This window comes from Aspergillus campestris (genome assembly GCF_002847485.1).
Source record: "Aspergillus campestris IBT 28561 chromosome Unknown P168scaffold_14, whole genome shotgun sequence".
NCBI lineage: Eukaryota > Fungi > Ascomycota > Eurotiomycetes > Eurotiales > Aspergillaceae > Aspergillus > Aspergillus campestris.
Genome location: NW_020194349.1, coordinates 647,419 through 663,745, shown reverse-complemented (window position 1 = coordinate 663,745; position 16,327 = coordinate 647,419). Strand labels below are relative to the sequence as shown.

Here is a 16,327-nt window from a genome sequence, read left to right as displayed (position 1 = left end):
CGCGATATGCGAAGTAAAAAAAAAAAAAAAAAGTCCGGCATCCGCAAATCCACCGCAATTCATATTCTCTCAACAGCAACAGCTCCACGGGGCGCACCAATTGCGCCAGATCCAAATACACAATGGCTACAGACACAATGGACATCGACACCCACCGGGAGGTAAATCCCGAAAAGGAGCGCAAGCGCAAGCACAAGAACAGAGACGACCCGTCGACGTCGAAGAAAAAGCGGAAACACGAGTCGAGCCTGATCGCCGACGAGAGCAGTGCCAAGGCCGACAAGAAGAGCAGCAAAAAGTCCAAGAGCAAGGAAAAGAGCAGCAGCAGCAAGAAGCATGACGCTGCAGCGTCTGCCGCCGCGCCGAGCGCCACCTCCCCCTACGTCCTCACGACAGCGACCATGTACCTGCCCCTCTCGCCCATCTCGATCTCGCCGACACACGCTCTGGCGTCGCTGTGCGCAGAGCACCTCTCGCCGCTCCTCCTGACGTACTACACCCCGCTGCAGGGTATCGTGCTGGCCTACTCGAACACCTCGATCTCGAGCTCCCCGCCCTCCTCTTCGACGCCCTCTGAACCCGCCGACCCCAGCCCGCAGCCGCTGACGCTCGCCACCACGGCGGGCGAGTACGGCGTGCTCTACGTGTATCTGACGGCTACATTCCTGGTATTCCAGCCCCAGCGCGGCCAGATCCTCGAAGGGTGGGTGAACGTGCAGTCAGAGGGGTTCCTCGGCGCCGTCGTCCTGAACCTCTTCTCCGTGGGCATCGAGCGGAAGCGACTCCCCACAAACTGGAAGTGGGTTCCTCCCGGCGAGGAATACGAAGAAGGAGAGGAGAGCACCGGCACCGCAGAGACGCAGAAGGAGAAACCAGCCGCCGCCGCCACAACCTCCGAAGACGAGGACTCGGAACCGGCCGCCGCGTTCGACGCCGAAAAGGAGCACTTCAACCCGGTGACTCTCGCGTCAGACTCGAACCCGCTCGCCGACGAGATGATGACAGAGGAGAACGGGGATACTGCCGGCGCTGGCGCGGACGACGATGCCGCCGCAGAGGGCTACTTCCAGTCTGTGTCGGGCCACCGCGTGCGCGGCACCGTGCGGTTCCGCGTCGTCGACATCGACATCATCCCTGGCAGCGAGCGGGACCACGGGTTCATGAGCATCGAGGGCACGATGCTGACGCCGGAGGAGGAGGCCAAGGTGCTGGAAGACGAGCGCAACGGTATTCTTTCGACGACGTCAAGCATGACTCCCAGCCGAGCAGCCACGCCGTCCATGACTGGCGCTATCACCGCCGTGGACTTTAACCCCCCGCCGGAGGAGAGCCCCAGCAAGGAGGCCAAGCCTGTGAAGGAGAAGAAGTCCAAGTCGAAGAAGAAGGATAAGGAGAGGTGATATAACATCTTGCCTCTGGTTCATATTGCTAGCTTTTCTTTCTTTCTTTCGTTGCTACAGTATCTAAGCTTTTCATTCCGTGTTATATATTCATTCCTCACGATTGGCGTTATCGGGAGAATCAAAAATATCCATTACTACATACTCCATCTCATAGACGATTGAAGACCAACTAACAACCATAACATAACCATTACGCATCAAAACATCACTACCTACCCAACAAGCCAGTTCATTCAAAGGTCAACACCAAGCACATCCACCCCCCCCTCAATCTCCCCCTTCCCCGGCATCCCCCCCCTCCTCATCAACTCCGCACACTTCGCCATAACCGGATCCATCCCCATAGTAGCAACAGCCACAACCGTCTCGCCCTTACAATAAAACGCCGCAAACTTCGCATTATCAGGCTCGCCCCGCAGGACAAGTCCGTCCCACCCGTTCGGCGTATTGCCGCAGTAGCGGAGCTGGGCGCCCAGCGCGGACCAAAAGATGGGGATGAAGGATTTGGGCTTGAGGTTGTCTAGGGAGGGAGAAGAGAGAGAGTGGATGATGGCGCGCGCGACGGCGCGGCCGGCGTTCTGCGCGACGTTCCAGTGCTCGATGCGGGTATGGGTCCCTGTTTTGGGGTCCGTGCCGGGCCCGTGGTACGGGAAGGTGGCGATGTCGCCGATGGCGAAGACGGAGTTGTTGAGGCCCGAGACGGCGAAGTGCTCGTCTGTTTTGAGGGAGCCGTCTTTTTCGAGATTGATGGCGGGGTGGGTGTTGGATTGGAGGAAGTCTGTTGCGGGGCGGACGCCGACGCCGAGGATGACGAGGTCGGCGGGGAGGACGGTGCCGTTTGAGAGGTGGACGGCGCCGACGGTGGAGGAGTCCGAGGAGGAGGGCGTGGCGCGGGCGACGCCTGCTTGGAGGTGGAATTTGACGCCTGCCTTTTCGAGGTTGCGCTGGAAGATGCGGCCGACTTGTTCGCCCATGACGCGCTCCATGGGGGCTTTTTCCTGGCCGACGATGGTGACGTCGTTGTTGCTGGAGAGGGCGTTGCCGACTTCCATGCCGATGAAGGAGCTGCCGATTATGACGATCTTCTTGTTCTTGTCGCCGACGGCGGCGAGGATGGACTGGACGTCGGGGATGGTGCGGAGGAGGAAGATGTTGGCGAGCTCGCCTTTGAAGCCTTCGAGGGGGAGCGTGCGGGGGACGCCGCCTGTTGCGAGGACGAGCTTCGTGTAGGGGATGGAGTTGCCGGAGGCCGTGGTGACGGTCTTGGAGTTGAAGTCGACGGAGGTGACGTCGTCGGAGACGGTGTCGATGGAGGCGTCTTGGTACCACTGGCGAGGGCGCCATTGGATTTCCTCGGCGTCGGGGATGAGCGCCTTGGACAGTTTGGTTCTGTCGATGATGAGGTTCGGCTCGCGGGAGATCATGGTCAGGGAGCCGGTGTATTTGAGCTGGCGGATGGACTGGAGCACGCCTAGGGCGCCGCTGCCGCCGCCCACGATGACGACCTTCTCTTGCGACGGGGCGCTGCATTTGAGGGTGGGGTCGCGCTGGCCGCTCTTGATCATGGCTTCTTCGCCTTTGATGTAGACTGCGCCGTTTCTCTCGAAGATTTCGTATGTGTTGAGAGAGTTGGGAGCGGGAGCGTCTTCCACATCGCCGGTGCCAACGTTAAAGCAAGCTGGGAACTCCGATCAGCTGGGACTGTTTGTCAGAAGGGAATGTATCTCTTACCTCCATGCCAAGGACAGGTGATACGTCCATCTGGCGCGACAACACCCAGCTTCAGCGGTGCGCCATAATGGGTGCACTTTGGACCCATGGCGTAAGCTTTGTCGTTGAACTTGACCACCAGGACCTTTCCATCCTGGATGCCTTCAACCTCGGACTCGACCTTGTCGTTGTTCTTGATGTCCGCGAGGGACGAGATGTCCTTGAGTTTGTATTCCTGCGCCATTTTGATCGATGATGAAGAAAAGTGTCGATACAGAGACCTGGTTGATGATCGCAAAGGATGTTTATATGACGAAGGGCAAAAGCGGGGTGACGTTCGGAGGGGTAACGATTGGGAGACAACGGTTGGATGCACACAGCAGCTGCACGAACAAACGCTAGAATTGCGACATCCGCAGTGACAGCGGGGAAGACGGACGGAGGAATAGGAGTATGACGAGGTCAGCGACCAGGATGTTGGCAATGGCCGGACACGGAGTGTTCGGGAGAGGGATTGCATCCAGTTAATTGTGTTGCTGTTTCTAGGGCTTTGGAGATCTTGGAATATAAATAGTAGATGATAGTAGTGGTGTACTTTTGAATTCTATATCATTTCAAGGCATTGACCGGTTGCAGAATGATCTCGTCGCAACGTCAGTTCGATCATCACCTACTAGGTATGGAGTAGTATTCCTGTTGAATCCAGATAACGATGACGTCGTCGTGTTGCAGCCAGCCAGCCAATCAGACAGACCCATTTGTCACATCCTGAGGCGGAAATATCCCGCGCCTGGTTTTCTAGGCACAAAGTACCTTATTTATCTACATGTATCTATATCTATACCTATATCTGATCTCAGCATAGATACATATATCAATATAGATATAGATATAGATATAGATATACGGATACAGGCTGTATTTCGTGAAGACAGCCCTAACCAAAGGCTATCCCTAGATTGCCCCAATGCCAAGTCTCAAGTCTTTGACTGTCCGGTAGGGTTTGGACAGTCACGGGGAGACGACATGGAGATATTTCAGAGCTGAGCTATATTAATGAGAGGAGGAAAAAAAGAATATGTGGTTTGCTAGATATGGAGGAAAAGATCCGTGGTTGATGACCAGTCTTTATATACACTCTTTATAGATGTGCTGCCCTTCTACAGTCGATTCTGGGCAGTGACTTATCTCTATACCATCGTAAAGGATCAAGAAGAGTAACAAGGACAGGAGTCACTTGTTAATGTTCTATTTGGCCAAGCTTTTCAACGTTATCAAATCGCTCAATTAGCCAACCCAATCCAGACTAGCCGCAACCCTATAGAGTAGGTCTATCCTGGTAGCCTATATTGGCCTGCTAGACCCCAACATTGGAGTAAGGGACCAAATAACCCCGCAGAATAGCTGAATTTACTGTGGATACTCTGAGATATCTTATATGCTCACGATGTTCCCCATATTCTCATGTCTTGCTTATTTTCTGTCTCCCCCCTCAAATCACCATGCGCCGTCCATTCACCAAGAGACCAGAGGATAATACCTCTCCGGTTGAATCGCTATCAGAGAAAGGTACAGCCAGACTTACTGCTGCTCATATACACCAGACTAGACTGTGGACTAACATATACTAGTCCAAGAAAAACAAGCCCTAGACGCTACAGACCTCGACCTCGGATCTTACGCGGAAAAGAACCTAGGAGGCTTCGGAATATTATGTACGGGGTTTAATATCTGCAACAGCTGGGCGGGCCTGGCTGCCACCCTGGCAGTGGGCATTGCCCAAGGAGGCACAGTGACTTTGCTATATGGCCAGATTTTGATCTTCGTTCTGATCGGCCTCGGTTCGACCGCCACGCTGGCGGAGTTGACCAGTGTTTACCCGACTGCCGGTGGCCAGTACCATTGGACGTCCATCTTGGCGCCGAAGAGTACCAATCGAGCGCTGGTGTGTTTATCCCCATGTCTTGTGCGCGAGAGCCTTGCTGAATCAATGTAGAGCTACTTCTGCGGCGCTGCCAACATATTCGGATGGCTCTCCATATGCACCGGGGTCGTCATACAGCCAGGGCAATTCATCTCAGCCATGGTCGTCTTCTTCAATCCAGACTTTGAGCCACAAGCCTGGCATATCTTTTTGATATATCAAGCGGTCAACATTCTCATCTTGCTATATAACATCTATCTGATGAAGCGGACGTCCTGGATTCATGATGTTGGGTGTATGTTTCGCGTTGACTGGCCCATGCATAACATGCTAATCTGATATCCACAGTTGTCGTCTCCCTCAGTCTATTCATCATCATCACCATCACCTGTGCGACGCGGGCACCAGGCCACAATTCCAGCACTTTCGTTTGGACCAACTTCGTCAACGACTCCGGGTGGAGCTCCGATGGAATTGTCTTCCTGACAGGACTGGCCAACCCCAATTTCATGTATGCAGGTATCGACGGGGCTATCCACCTAGCAGAAGAATGCTCGAACGCAGTCACCACCGTACCGCTGGCTCTATTCAGCACGAGTCTGATCGGCTTCGTCACTGCCTTCGCCTTTTCCATCTCAATGGTATACTCCTTAGTCGACCTAGACGCAATCATCAACACTCCTACCGGGTACGTCTCTTTCTCCCGACAACCAGACAAAATACTAATTAGGTAACAGCGTCCCCATCTACGAAATCTGGTACCAAGCGACAAGATCCTCCACCGCAGCAACAGTCTTCCTAGCCGGCCTCCTCGCCGTCTCCCTCTTCGCCCTAAACGGCTGCGTCCAGACAGCCTCGCGTCTCACCTGGTCCTACGCGCGCGACAATGCCCTGCTCGGATCATCCTACATCGGCCAGCTTCACCCGCGCCACAACGTGCCTGTCTGGGCCCTCGTTGCCAACTCCGCCGTGATATTCATCATCGGATGCATCTACCTCGGCTCGGACACTGCGTTCCACGCATTCGTTGGAACAGGCCTCCTCCTCCAGCAGATCTCTTTCGCTGTCCCGGCCGCGTTGCTGCTCTATCATCGTCGGTCGACGAAATATCTTGCGAAGAAAAGACGGGTTCGATTGGGGTTAATGGGGTGGATTGCTAACGCTTTGACTGTGGGGTTTGCGTTCATTACGTTGGTGTTTTATTGTTTCCCGACGGAGGTCCCTGTGACGGGGAGTTCAATGAGTACTATCCCCTCCTTTGCTGGTGTTGACTTATACTAATGAGAGTATAGATTACACTGTCGTTGTGATCGGTTGCATGGCGCTATTTTCCCTCTTGAATTGGGTGGTACATGCTAGACGCGTCTACCAAGGGCCTCGACTTCCGGAGGGTATGTAAGTGATTGGCTTATGAATGCGTTATATGACTAGAAGGTATATAAATAGATTTATCTTGAATACACAGACAAATACGTTGGGATTCTTACGTAGACAGGCTACACGATGTAGTCTTCTACAGGGATGAACATACGTCCACATCTGCGCTTGACGCCAGATCAAGCATATAAACAGAGATGGGCGAAGCGACAACACCCGACAGTGGACAGGAAAACATTCTATTCCAGTCTTCCAAGCCGTGAATATCGAGTGCCAGTCTCAGACTAACACAGTAAGAAAGATTCTGACTCAGTGGTGTCGAATAGACTTTGGATGGGTGAGTAGAGATAGATGACCACCGCCGATATATTGAAGATCAGCAGTCAGACTTTATAACCGCCAGTGAGAGAATGATACAGCATAGGTGATGCTATCTTTATCAATCATCTTCTCATACTGTCATTTTGTCTCAGAAGTAGATGCTGACAGCGACGAGACTTATCAAAAACAGGTCAATTCTCTCAGCACTCTGACACCGATTGACGATCACTCTTGGTTGTTACCACGTAATCCCGAGGTTTCTTAAGTCGACCAAATGATAATACAGCCGTCAAGCCAGAAAACTCACAGAAGATTGGGATCCTCATCTTTTGAACAACGGTGTGGATAGGTCGCAGCCGAAAAGCGCCTAACTTCACAAGGTATACGTATGGTCTGGTCTGGACTCTGTCTTATTGAGATCGAAATAGCCCTAATTATCCATGGGACGCCTGAACAACCACCAGGGGTAATTACTCCGAATACCTACCTAGTACAATGGGTCTATCCTTTACGGACAAGCCAATAAACAGCTCTAAAAGCACCCACCATTTCTATATACCTACATGAGTAGGTGGGTCTCTCTCAGCCGCTACGCCAAAATGCTAACCATCACTTGGTATAGTGCTTGACCTGGCTGATATCCCAACAGTGTCCCAAGGAGTACTAAGGTGATATCCCGTCGGTGATGGATCCTAAGGACGGCGCGGAGGCTACGTGTCTATGAGCGGCTATGAGCCCAGAACAACAACGATGAGGTAGATATTGGTTGCCTGATCGACAGAACTATGAGACTTAGGTTCAGCCTCTACTAAGCAGCTCACATTCATCGAGGGGACAGAATTGGCCCCCATTGTTGATCTCGGGTTGATAGGTTCCAGCCTTGTTCAGCAAACAACAGCCTTCGACAGATGGTCAGGGAGAGGCCGACGGTCGCCCCAGCGTCCGTCACCACTAGAAGCACAATTATGGAACACTGAGCGTTGGGAGAAGACACCGATTGATGAAAGGAACGATTACGTCAGCTATCCATCAACCACCACAACAGCTCACCCTCAGATGAAACCTGGGGCAGTGTTGGGATGATCAATTCTATTCAAGCCCTCATTCTCGGAGGTCGGAACAGGGATGCACACCCCCCGTGGTCACCCTGCGAGTGGGTCGCGTATGGGGTTCCGGACCCGCTATGCGCAGATCCCTCGGGGTATACGAGCCGGCCATTTAGGGCACAGAGAGGTCAAATCGAGATCTTAGGTTGTGTGTCTGTGATATTCCGTTATGGAAACCACCTCTCTAGGCTACTGGTAGGGTGGCATTGCTTGTGCTGGGGTATATTCGGTCTGGACGAGGCTCTTGGATTGAGCATGTGATAACACACCGCTGTAGGTGTATCTGGGTATACTTTTACCATAATCATCAACAGCGCTCTGAGCATTTGCGACTCTTACAACCAATGATGAGCTTTTAAAAAGAGTCCACAAGCATTGGCGGTGTTCTGACTATTATTGTTGAACGAAGTACCCTCAGCTCTACTGGTTCTTGCTGATAATCTACATGGAATGGAACTTCGGAGGCCCTACGGATACTCTCACTCGATTGACCATGACTAAAAACGAAACGTAACTAGCATCACACTACAACTAGTTCAACGAGTGGTAGGAGACGGGCGAGGCAATGATACAGGGCATGGTGGGTCGCGTTGTGGAGGTCGCGTGGTGGAACCTCCTATACTAGTCCTCCGATTGCACATTGGTGCAGTCATAGATGATATGTATAGCCTCTCGAATACTCCGGCCTCATCCATGACACGATAAGCACTAATCATGGAGACATGAGACATGTCATGGTCGAAACAAAACTAAGTCAGACTTTGGGAAGCCAGCAGCAAGTTGGTGAAGACCAAAATCTATATAAAGGCCCTTGAACCTCGTTCGTCTTCTTCCTTCAGACACAACAAAGCATCACCACTCTCCCAAAACCAGTTTCAATCACTCAGGTTGTCCTACAACGCATCCAAAGTCAGTTTCCCAGCTTCTCTAGACAATACGGCCATTGCTAATGTCTTGACAGACAATGAAGTTCTCCATTGCCCTCGCTCTTACCGCCCTCCAGGCCACGACGGTCCTGTCCTCCCACGTCTTGACCCGCAAGGGCAAGGGCTTTGAGGGTTGCGCCACCAAGCCCTTCGGCTGCGGCGAAAACGGCTGGTGCTGGAACCAGTGCGCTGATGCCGGTGAGTGGTGCTGGACTGCCTACGACCACGGTAAGGGCGACTGGAAGACCTGCAAGGAAGACGCCGACTGCGACCCCAGCCGTGACTCGTCTGTCGGCTGTGCCATGGGCGACTGTGACACGTGTGGCTGCAGCTGCACTTAGATATCGACATGCCGTTGATATACATACACCCGGCCGTGGATCCATCGTGTTGGATATTAGGAACATCGAGGGTGATTGTTTGAAGGCTCATCTTTAGTGCCTTGATAGGAATGTCCACTCATTTAACTTGATACTTGTGTTTCTTGACCTACAATCTATTGTTATCTTCTCGTATTGGATCTGGTGATGTCTGATGGAGGAGAGCAAGAGAGCAATTAGGGCTTACTATGAGGTCAAAGTAGGTAAAGTGCGGTTCTAACCCCGCTATTTGAAGTCACTTCTCATCGACTGTTTCTTCTTCACGTCGTTCTCTCAGACATCTATTTCAACAATCAATATGGAATCAACTATCCTACATAATGCGACCATCCTCGTTCCATCCGGCAACCCGGATGATTCCGTAGTTGCCCTCCATCAGCATTCCCTGCTCATCGAAGGGAACAAGATCGCGCAGATTTCCCCTCAGATCTCCCCATCATCGGAACAGACGCGAGTTATTGACTGTACGGGCAAAATTGTCTCGCCAGGGTTTATCGACACTCACCACCATATGTGGCAGACGCAGCTCAAGGGTCGCCATGCAAACCACACTCTCCTGGAATACATGCCATCGGGTAAATCTATCCCTAACCATGAACATGCAGATACGATAATGGACTAATGCATCTTACAGGAAACCTCCAACAGTCTAATTTCACCCCGGAAGATATGTTCTGGGGCGAGCTGGGAGGCTGTCTGGAGGCCCTGGACGCCGGAACCACGACAGTCGTCGACCACGCTCATCTGAACGTCTCCCCGGCTCATAGTACGTTCCGCTGGAACCAACGGAGTACTGATAGCTAACGCTCAAGCTACAGCATGGAACGCAGTCGAGGCAACTGTCTCGTCCGGTATCCGGTCTGTGTTTTGCTATACGCCCACGCTCAAACTCAAAACGTGGAAGCCTGACATGATTCCGGATTTCAACATCCTGAACGAGTGGGTTTTGCGCCAGCTCGACGAGCTCGGTGCCGCACTCCCTATTGGCGAATGCCGAGTGCAGCTTGGACTGGGCTTTGACGGGCTGATGCTTCCCCGAGAAGTGGTGATAGCATTGTTTACTCAGGCTCGCAAGGCGGGAGCGAAGGTTATTACATCGCATTATGTTCGGGGATATTTTGGTAATTTCTTCTCTATCTATCCCTGTGATTCCCCATTTCCCCCTGACAGATAAAGGTCCCGGATCCCATGTCGACCTCCTTGAGGACTACGGTCTCCTCGGACCCGATATCCTCATTTCACACGCCACCAACCCTACCCCTACAGACATTGAGAAGCTCCAAAAGGCACGATCCTGGATCTCCTCAACCCCGGACACGGAACTGCAGATGGGACACGGGAAGCCGGTCTGCTTCCAGGCGGGATGCAAGGATATCAGTTCCCTTGGCATCGACTGCCACAGCAACAATTCCAGCGACATGATGACGCAGATGCGTCTTGCGCTGCAGAGCGAGCGATCCTATCGCCACGAGGAGCTCATTGCGCAGGGGAAGTCCTCCCGATCTCTAGACATAACCGTACAGGATGCTTTCAGACTGGCCACTATCCAGGGTGCTCGTGCCATCCATATGGAAGAGCAGCTGGGCTCGATCGAAGTCGGAAAGCTGGCGGATTTGGTTATCTTCGATGCCAGAAGTCCAGGTCTGATCTGTGCGGCCGAGGAGGATCCCGTCGCTGCTATAGTGCTTCATTCATCCGTTCGAGATATTGAAACTGTCATCGTTGACGGGCGCATCCGCAAGGAAGATGGAAAACTGGCCCCTGTCGAGATCGACCCGTCTTTTCCAGGGGTGACTATCCCGAAACAGAGGGTTGGCTGGGGGGATGTGGCCAAAGAGTTATTGTCTAGTCGGGACCGGGTGCTCAGTGCGATCGCAAAAGCAGAAGCCGACGACTTCGACCACCAGGTTTCAGCTGCTATCAAGCTGTTTCACGCAGACCCGAACAAGTTCGTCTGATCATTCAGTCTATAACCGCGGTTGAATCTGAATGTCACCATGATTCTGCGGGCTGACATTATATAAACTACAACATAGAATAATTGAGCACGAATTGAAATATTTGTATTAATTAAGATGCTGAGGCGTATTCATGCCTTCTGTCATCGCATACCATTACCATTAACATTCCTTCACCGAGGTGGCACTCTAACCCAGTGTGAAAACGTTCAACCTGCACTGGTCCGTCACTGCCATTTAGCCAACGCCTGTATTGACTGCCGAGTCGACCTGGGCTAGTCTTTGGAGTTCACAAGCCCACACGGGGAGTAATAATAAGTCTTCGCTCGTGCTGCTAAACTGAACCACCTTGGTGATTAGAGAGTGGTCTCCAGTGCTCGCGATGCAGATATCCGTTGTAAGCTGCTAATGGCAGCTAGTCAACCCACGGCATTTGTCGCTGACACGCCACGACCTGCCCATATATCCCTGGTTGTCCTGCCATAGCGCAGTTAGAACCGTGCGAGCGCCACCGACCGGAGGGGTACCGAGCATGTTCCATATCCATCAAATATGACCATAAGTCCACGGTACCATGAACACAATCACCCAAACAAGAACCGACAAGCACCATCACCGGAGCCCGCCCCTTTCGTCCCTTCAACAGTCATCCGCAGCCCCTCGGCTTGTCCACTCCCAAACACGGTATTGAGTCCAAACATGGCGATCGTCTTGAAACTCTCCAGGAACACGCCGCAGAGAATATCGTCCAGCTTCGACAGCGAGTTTATGACTGGCTCCACGAGGGGAAGGTACTTCTGGGGGTTTTCGCAGAGGCATTTTCCCGGGATGTATTCGTGGCCTTGTTCGTCGTTGAGGAAGATGCTGGGGTCGAGGTTGTCGAGGGTTGTTATGCCTGGGATGTAGCACTGTAATATATTAGCATCTAGCACACTTTCTCCCGCATACTTATATAAAGAAAGAGAGACAGAAGTATAACATACACCAATCCCCTGTTTATCCTTCCCTTCATGAGCAGGACACCACTCTTTACAAGGTGAAATGGCCTTTTCGCGATCTCCCCCCTTTCCGGTATATAAGAAGCAGGCGCCGACTTTTCGGAAATGGTCGAGTGTGTAGGCGTCTGTTTTGGGTGGGTTGGATTGGGAGGCTGCTGCGCTGGCTGGAAGGAGCGCGTTCGTTAGGAATAGTAGGAATGGGATGGATGGTTTCATTTTATCGTTTTATTTCGTTATTGACTGGTTCGTAGTGTTGTAGTGCTGTATTAAAGTAGTAGTGTAGAATTAATGCTAGAAGTATAGCAGCAGCAGCGACAACTGTATATAAATGACCAAATAGGTCCAAATAAGCAGCAGCACCCACCCCCTAAATACATCCCCATTAAAGCAGGAAAACTCAGCCTTGATGCAACCCCCCACAGACAAATCCCCCCGGTTGAATCCTGCGCCAATCTCACTCCTGATACAGCGTAGCAAATGCTGTCTGCCTCGATTGTTGTTGGCTGGCTCAAGCTTTGGGTGCTCGGATGGGGGCCAAAGCTAGAAGCGCTAATCCTGGTCGACTCAGCCTCATTCACTGCCTTGGGGAGGGATTTTGGTGAGGGTTTGCTATGGGTGTTGGTCTTGGTTTATTCTTTCTTCTTTACTTATGGGGTGTTTTGGTTCTGGTTAGGATGTGGGTAGTGGTAATACTTCATCTTGTCGTTGTATATAACAAACTATTTCGTATTAGATTGAATAATGTCATGAACCATTGAACCAATATATGATAAAAAACTCGGACCACGAGGACCCACACCATCTATCGCCCTAACAGCTTTTCTAATCACCACGAGTGTCTTCCCCGGCGCACTCTTATAGCCCGAAATATCCTCCAACCATGCCTCAGCTGTCGGGTTTGCATGGAGTGGCGAGGATGTTGAGGACGTTATAACACGTATCGGAGGGGTCGTTGAATCAGCCGATGTCGAGGTTTAGAGGGTTGATAGCCGGCTTTAGTAGTTGGATGATTGGCTTGGATGTGTTGTGTTGAAGGGTCTTGAATTATATACTCGTCTGTATAGTAGGTAGACAGTCCAGCCTCGCAAGTTTGGTGATCCTGTACTGCGAATGACTCCTTGAATCAGAGTCACCGTGAACACCCCTAGCTGTAGATTGTGACTATACCAACCAATTAGAAGTATGTCCGGAATGACCCAGGGCCACCTACGTAACTCCTGAAATATAGTCAGCATTCAGACGTATTAGCAGTCCAGACAGGGTTCCTGTGAAGGACTTCCAGTTAGTTTGAACTAGACTGAATAGTAGCTATCGCCCGTGCTAAGACCATCACTAATACCCTCCATTCCATCTCTGCAGTGGATCAAGCATACTATCAAAGTATCATTGCTGCAGCTTCGTCGATATAGCACCTGAGGGGTTGAGGCCCTACTTAGGGCTATACAATCTACCCCCAGCCGATCATCACCAGCCTGACCGACCCCTTCATTCCAACACTCCATCTGGACCTTTCCAATCTAGCCACATTCTCCATAAACATTCTCCAAACGGACACCCACCCAGACGGCAATCACGGCACCTGCCGAGAGTGCCCCCTCACCGCGCGGACCGCCACTAATCCATCGTTCTAGCTGAGAAAGGCAACGATGTCCCTGCAAGAACACCACCATTGGAAGCGTGCCCTCAACAACCCCGCTTCGCGCAATGCATAAAAGGCTTTTATCCGGGGTCGTCCTAGCATAGTGGGTTTCTTGGTAAGCATTAATATCTGTTTCAATCATACTTAATAGCTATGGCGTTCTCGACTTTCTCCGAGCTTGTCGCGTAACTCCAACTCCCCACAAGTGACCCCAGCTTGGATTAACCCCTAGCATGGAGAAACACGGTATTACGCCCGGTCGTCGCTCTGGCAGCTCTTCTGGCAGTGACGGGATTCGTGTGAGTCATGATGCGGTAGATGCTCAGGATATCGTGCCGGGCCACCAGCTGGACGTGGAGCTCGCAGAGGTGAGGCACTTTTCCCCAAGACACTTTACCCCAAAACTAGGCAATTCTAACGCGACTAGATACGAGGACCCGAGGACCTCGAAAAAATCGAGACGCGCGGAAGTGTCAAGAGCAAGATCAGTCGGATATTGAGCGCCGCCAGCGGCCGGAATAAAGACGGAGGACTGCGCCAGGAACCCATCCCGACGTCGAATCTCGAAGAAGGCATTGTGGGGTGGGAGGCCCAGGATGACCCCGAATATCCGATGAATTTCTCCGCCTGGAAGAAGTGGTTGCTGCTGGGTCTGATTGCGCTGGTCACGCTCACCACGCCGTTCGCGTCGTCGATCCTGTCGCCTGCCATCGGTAGTGTTGATCAGGAGTTTGGAAATGACGATGTCACGATCGGGTCCATGACGGTCAGCATTTATCTCGTCGGCTATGTGATTGGACCACTGTTCCTGGCGCCACTGTCGGAGATCTATGGGCGGCGGTTGGTCCTGGCTGCGGCGAATCTCTTCTTCTGTGTGTGGCAGATTGGGTGCGCGCTGGCGCCGAATATGGCGGCCCTCATTGTCTTCCGGCTGCTCACTGGGATTGGGGGCGCAGGGTGTATTGTAAGACCCCAGTTGAAAGAAGGACAGAGTGCGATACTGACGGTTGCAGACCCTGGGTGGAGGGGTGATATCAGACATGTTTCGAGTGGACCAGCGAGGTTTCGCTATGGGTTTCTGGACTCTGGGTCCGCTGTTCGGTATGTATCATGCGATATCTCGTCCCGTTCAATGCTGAACAAAATAGGTCCTATTCTTGGGCCACTCGTGGGCGGCTATGTGACCCAGACCATCGGCTGGCGATGGGATTTCTGGATCGTCCTCATGCTGGGCGGTGTCCTGACCGTGGTGCTCGAGATTTTCAACCGCGAAACGAACCATCGAATCCTCATCCAGCACAAGGTGGCTCGACTGCGCAAAGAGCTCGGACGCGACGATCTTAAAAGCTGCTACGAAGGCGGGGCAGACGCTCAGAACCGTACGCAGATTCTCCTAAACGGCCTCATCCGCCCAATCAAGCTGCTCGCCCTATCCCCCCTCGTCTTCTTCCTCTCCCTGTACGTGGCCTTCGTCTACGGCGTGCTCTACCTCCTCTTCACGACGATTCCCACCGTCTTCGAGTCCGTCTACGGCTTCAGCATCGGATCCACAGGTCTCGTCTACCTCTCCCTCGGCCTAGGCAACTTCATCGGCTGGCTCCTCATCACCCTCTTCTCCGACAAAAGCGTCGTCAAACTAGCCAAAGCCAACAACGGCCTCTTCCAGCCCGAGATGCGCCTCGCAATCAGCATCTTCTCCGGCATCTTCCTCCCCATCACCTTCTTCTGGTACGGCTGGTGCGCCTACTACAAAACGCACTGGATCCTGCCCATCATCGCGCTCGCGCCCTTCGGCTTCGGTATCATGGGCTTGTTCTTGCCGATTCTGACCTACCTCGTCGACTGCTACCCCATGTACGCTGCGTCTGCTATCGCAGCCAACACCGTCCTCCGCAGTCTAGTGGGCGCGTTCCTCCCGCTCGCCGGGCCGTCCATGTATGAGACGATGGGACTGGGCTGGGGGAATTCCCTGCTGGGGTTTATTTGTGTTGGGATGATTCCTCTGCCTATTATCTTCTATAAGTACGGTGAGCGACTGAGAAAGGTGCAGCGCTTTACGCTTTGATATGGCTTAGCATTGCCTGTCCAGTCTGCTCGGTAATAGAATATTAGTATTATCGTCACACTGGATTGAATAAAAATAATCATAGATCATTGCATACACTGGGTCTCTGTATATTCCAAACACATAGCGTACATTGGATGACTATAAGAACGGGTCTTCTTCACCAACCAAATCCTAACCCGCTTCTCTGGAATCTCGGTCCAATGCACCTCAGCCCAAATTGTCTCAGTCCCGAGATGATTATCCAGTCATGTACTAGGTTGATACCGTGTCCCCGGTGCGGACTTCGAGATCTGCTAGATAATATACAACAGAACAATTGTGTTCCGAGTGTATAAAATGGGATATCAGTCTGGTTAAGCCCTGTACCAAACGTTGGTCAACGCTTTGCCGTAGCGGTCAAGATAATCTACTTCCTCCAGCACCAGCAGTCGACACTCTACCCCAGCTACGATGCGTCTGGAGGTAGTATGGCGATAGGCTAGCCGGGAGTGAACGCTTCTAGACCGAGGTAGTAGTC

The 16,327-nt window shown here is 52.3% G+C and overlaps 7 protein-coding genes across 7 annotated transcripts; 5 read left to right on the top strand and 2 right to left on the bottom strand.

The window, feature by feature from the left end:
- Positions 1–65: 65 nt before the first annotated feature.
- Positions 66–1,529, top strand: P168DRAFT_293468 (DNA-directed RNA polymerase I subunit RPA43). The gene has a single exon (XM_024837814.1). The coding sequence runs from the start codon at positions 123–125 to the stop codon at positions 1,398–1,400; it is 1,278 nt and encodes a 425-aa protein (XP_024689215.1). The 5' UTR covers positions 66–122; the 3' UTR covers positions 1,401–1,529.
- Positions 1,530–1,636: 107 nt separating this feature from the next.
- On the bottom strand, positions 1,637–3,357 carry nfr1 (putative AIF-like mitochondrial oxidoreductase (Nfrl); the record flags this gene model as incomplete). The annotated part of the gene is made up of 2 exons (XM_024833876.1): positions 1,637–3,081; positions 3,135–3,357. The coding sequence occupies 2 exons, from the start codon at positions 3,355–3,357 to the stop codon at positions 1,637–1,639; spliced, it is 1,668 nt and encodes a 555-aa protein (XP_024689214.1).
- Positions 3,358–4,615: 1,258 nt separating this feature from the next.
- P168DRAFT_299982 (amino acid transporter) lies at positions 4,616–6,436 on the top strand (the record flags this gene model as incomplete). Its single annotated transcript, XM_024838382.1, has 6 exons — positions 4,616–4,682; positions 4,775–5,058; positions 5,110–5,332; positions 5,386–5,725; positions 5,775–6,280; positions 6,330–6,436. 6 exons carry the CDS (start codon positions 4,616–4,618, stop codon positions 6,434–6,436), a joined length of 1,527 nt encoding a protein of 508 aa, XP_024689213.1.
- A 2,369-nt stretch (positions 6,437–8,805) lies between these two features.
- On the top strand, positions 8,806–9,108 carry P168DRAFT_285290 (uncharacterized protein; the record flags this gene model as incomplete). Its single annotated transcript, XM_024836194.1, has 1 exon — positions 8,806–9,108. One exon carries the CDS (start codon positions 8,806–8,808, stop codon positions 9,106–9,108), a length of 303 nt encoding a protein of 100 aa, XP_024689212.1.
- Positions 9,109–9,445: 337 nt separating this feature from the next.
- P168DRAFT_243566 (Metallo-dependent hydrolase) lies at positions 9,446–11,105 on the top strand (the record flags this gene model as incomplete). Its single annotated transcript, XM_024833868.1, has 4 exons — positions 9,446–9,722; positions 9,782–9,913; positions 9,966–10,268; positions 10,324–11,105. The coding sequence occupies 4 exons, from the start codon at positions 9,446–9,448 to the stop codon at positions 11,103–11,105; spliced, it is 1,494 nt and encodes a 497-aa protein (XP_024689211.1).
- Positions 11,106–11,689: 584 nt separating this feature from the next.
- Positions 11,690–12,319, bottom strand: P168DRAFT_307503 (uncharacterized protein; the record flags this gene model as incomplete). Its single annotated transcript, XM_024839113.1, has 2 exons — positions 11,690–12,013; positions 12,089–12,319. The coding sequence occupies 2 exons, from the start codon at positions 12,317–12,319 to the stop codon at positions 11,690–11,692; spliced, it is 555 nt and encodes a 184-aa protein (XP_024689210.1).
- A 1,204-nt stretch (positions 12,320–13,523) lies between these two features.
- Positions 13,524–15,864, top strand: P168DRAFT_330395 (MFS transporter). The gene is made up of 4 exons (XM_024841586.1): positions 13,524–14,110; positions 14,170–14,706; positions 14,756–14,843; positions 14,891–15,864. Exons 1-4 carry the CDS (start codon positions 13,976–13,978, stop codon positions 15,805–15,807), a joined length of 1,677 nt encoding a protein of 558 aa, XP_024689209.1. The 5' UTR covers positions 13,524–13,975; the 3' UTR covers positions 15,808–15,864.
- Positions 15,865–16,327: the final 463 nt, after the last annotated feature.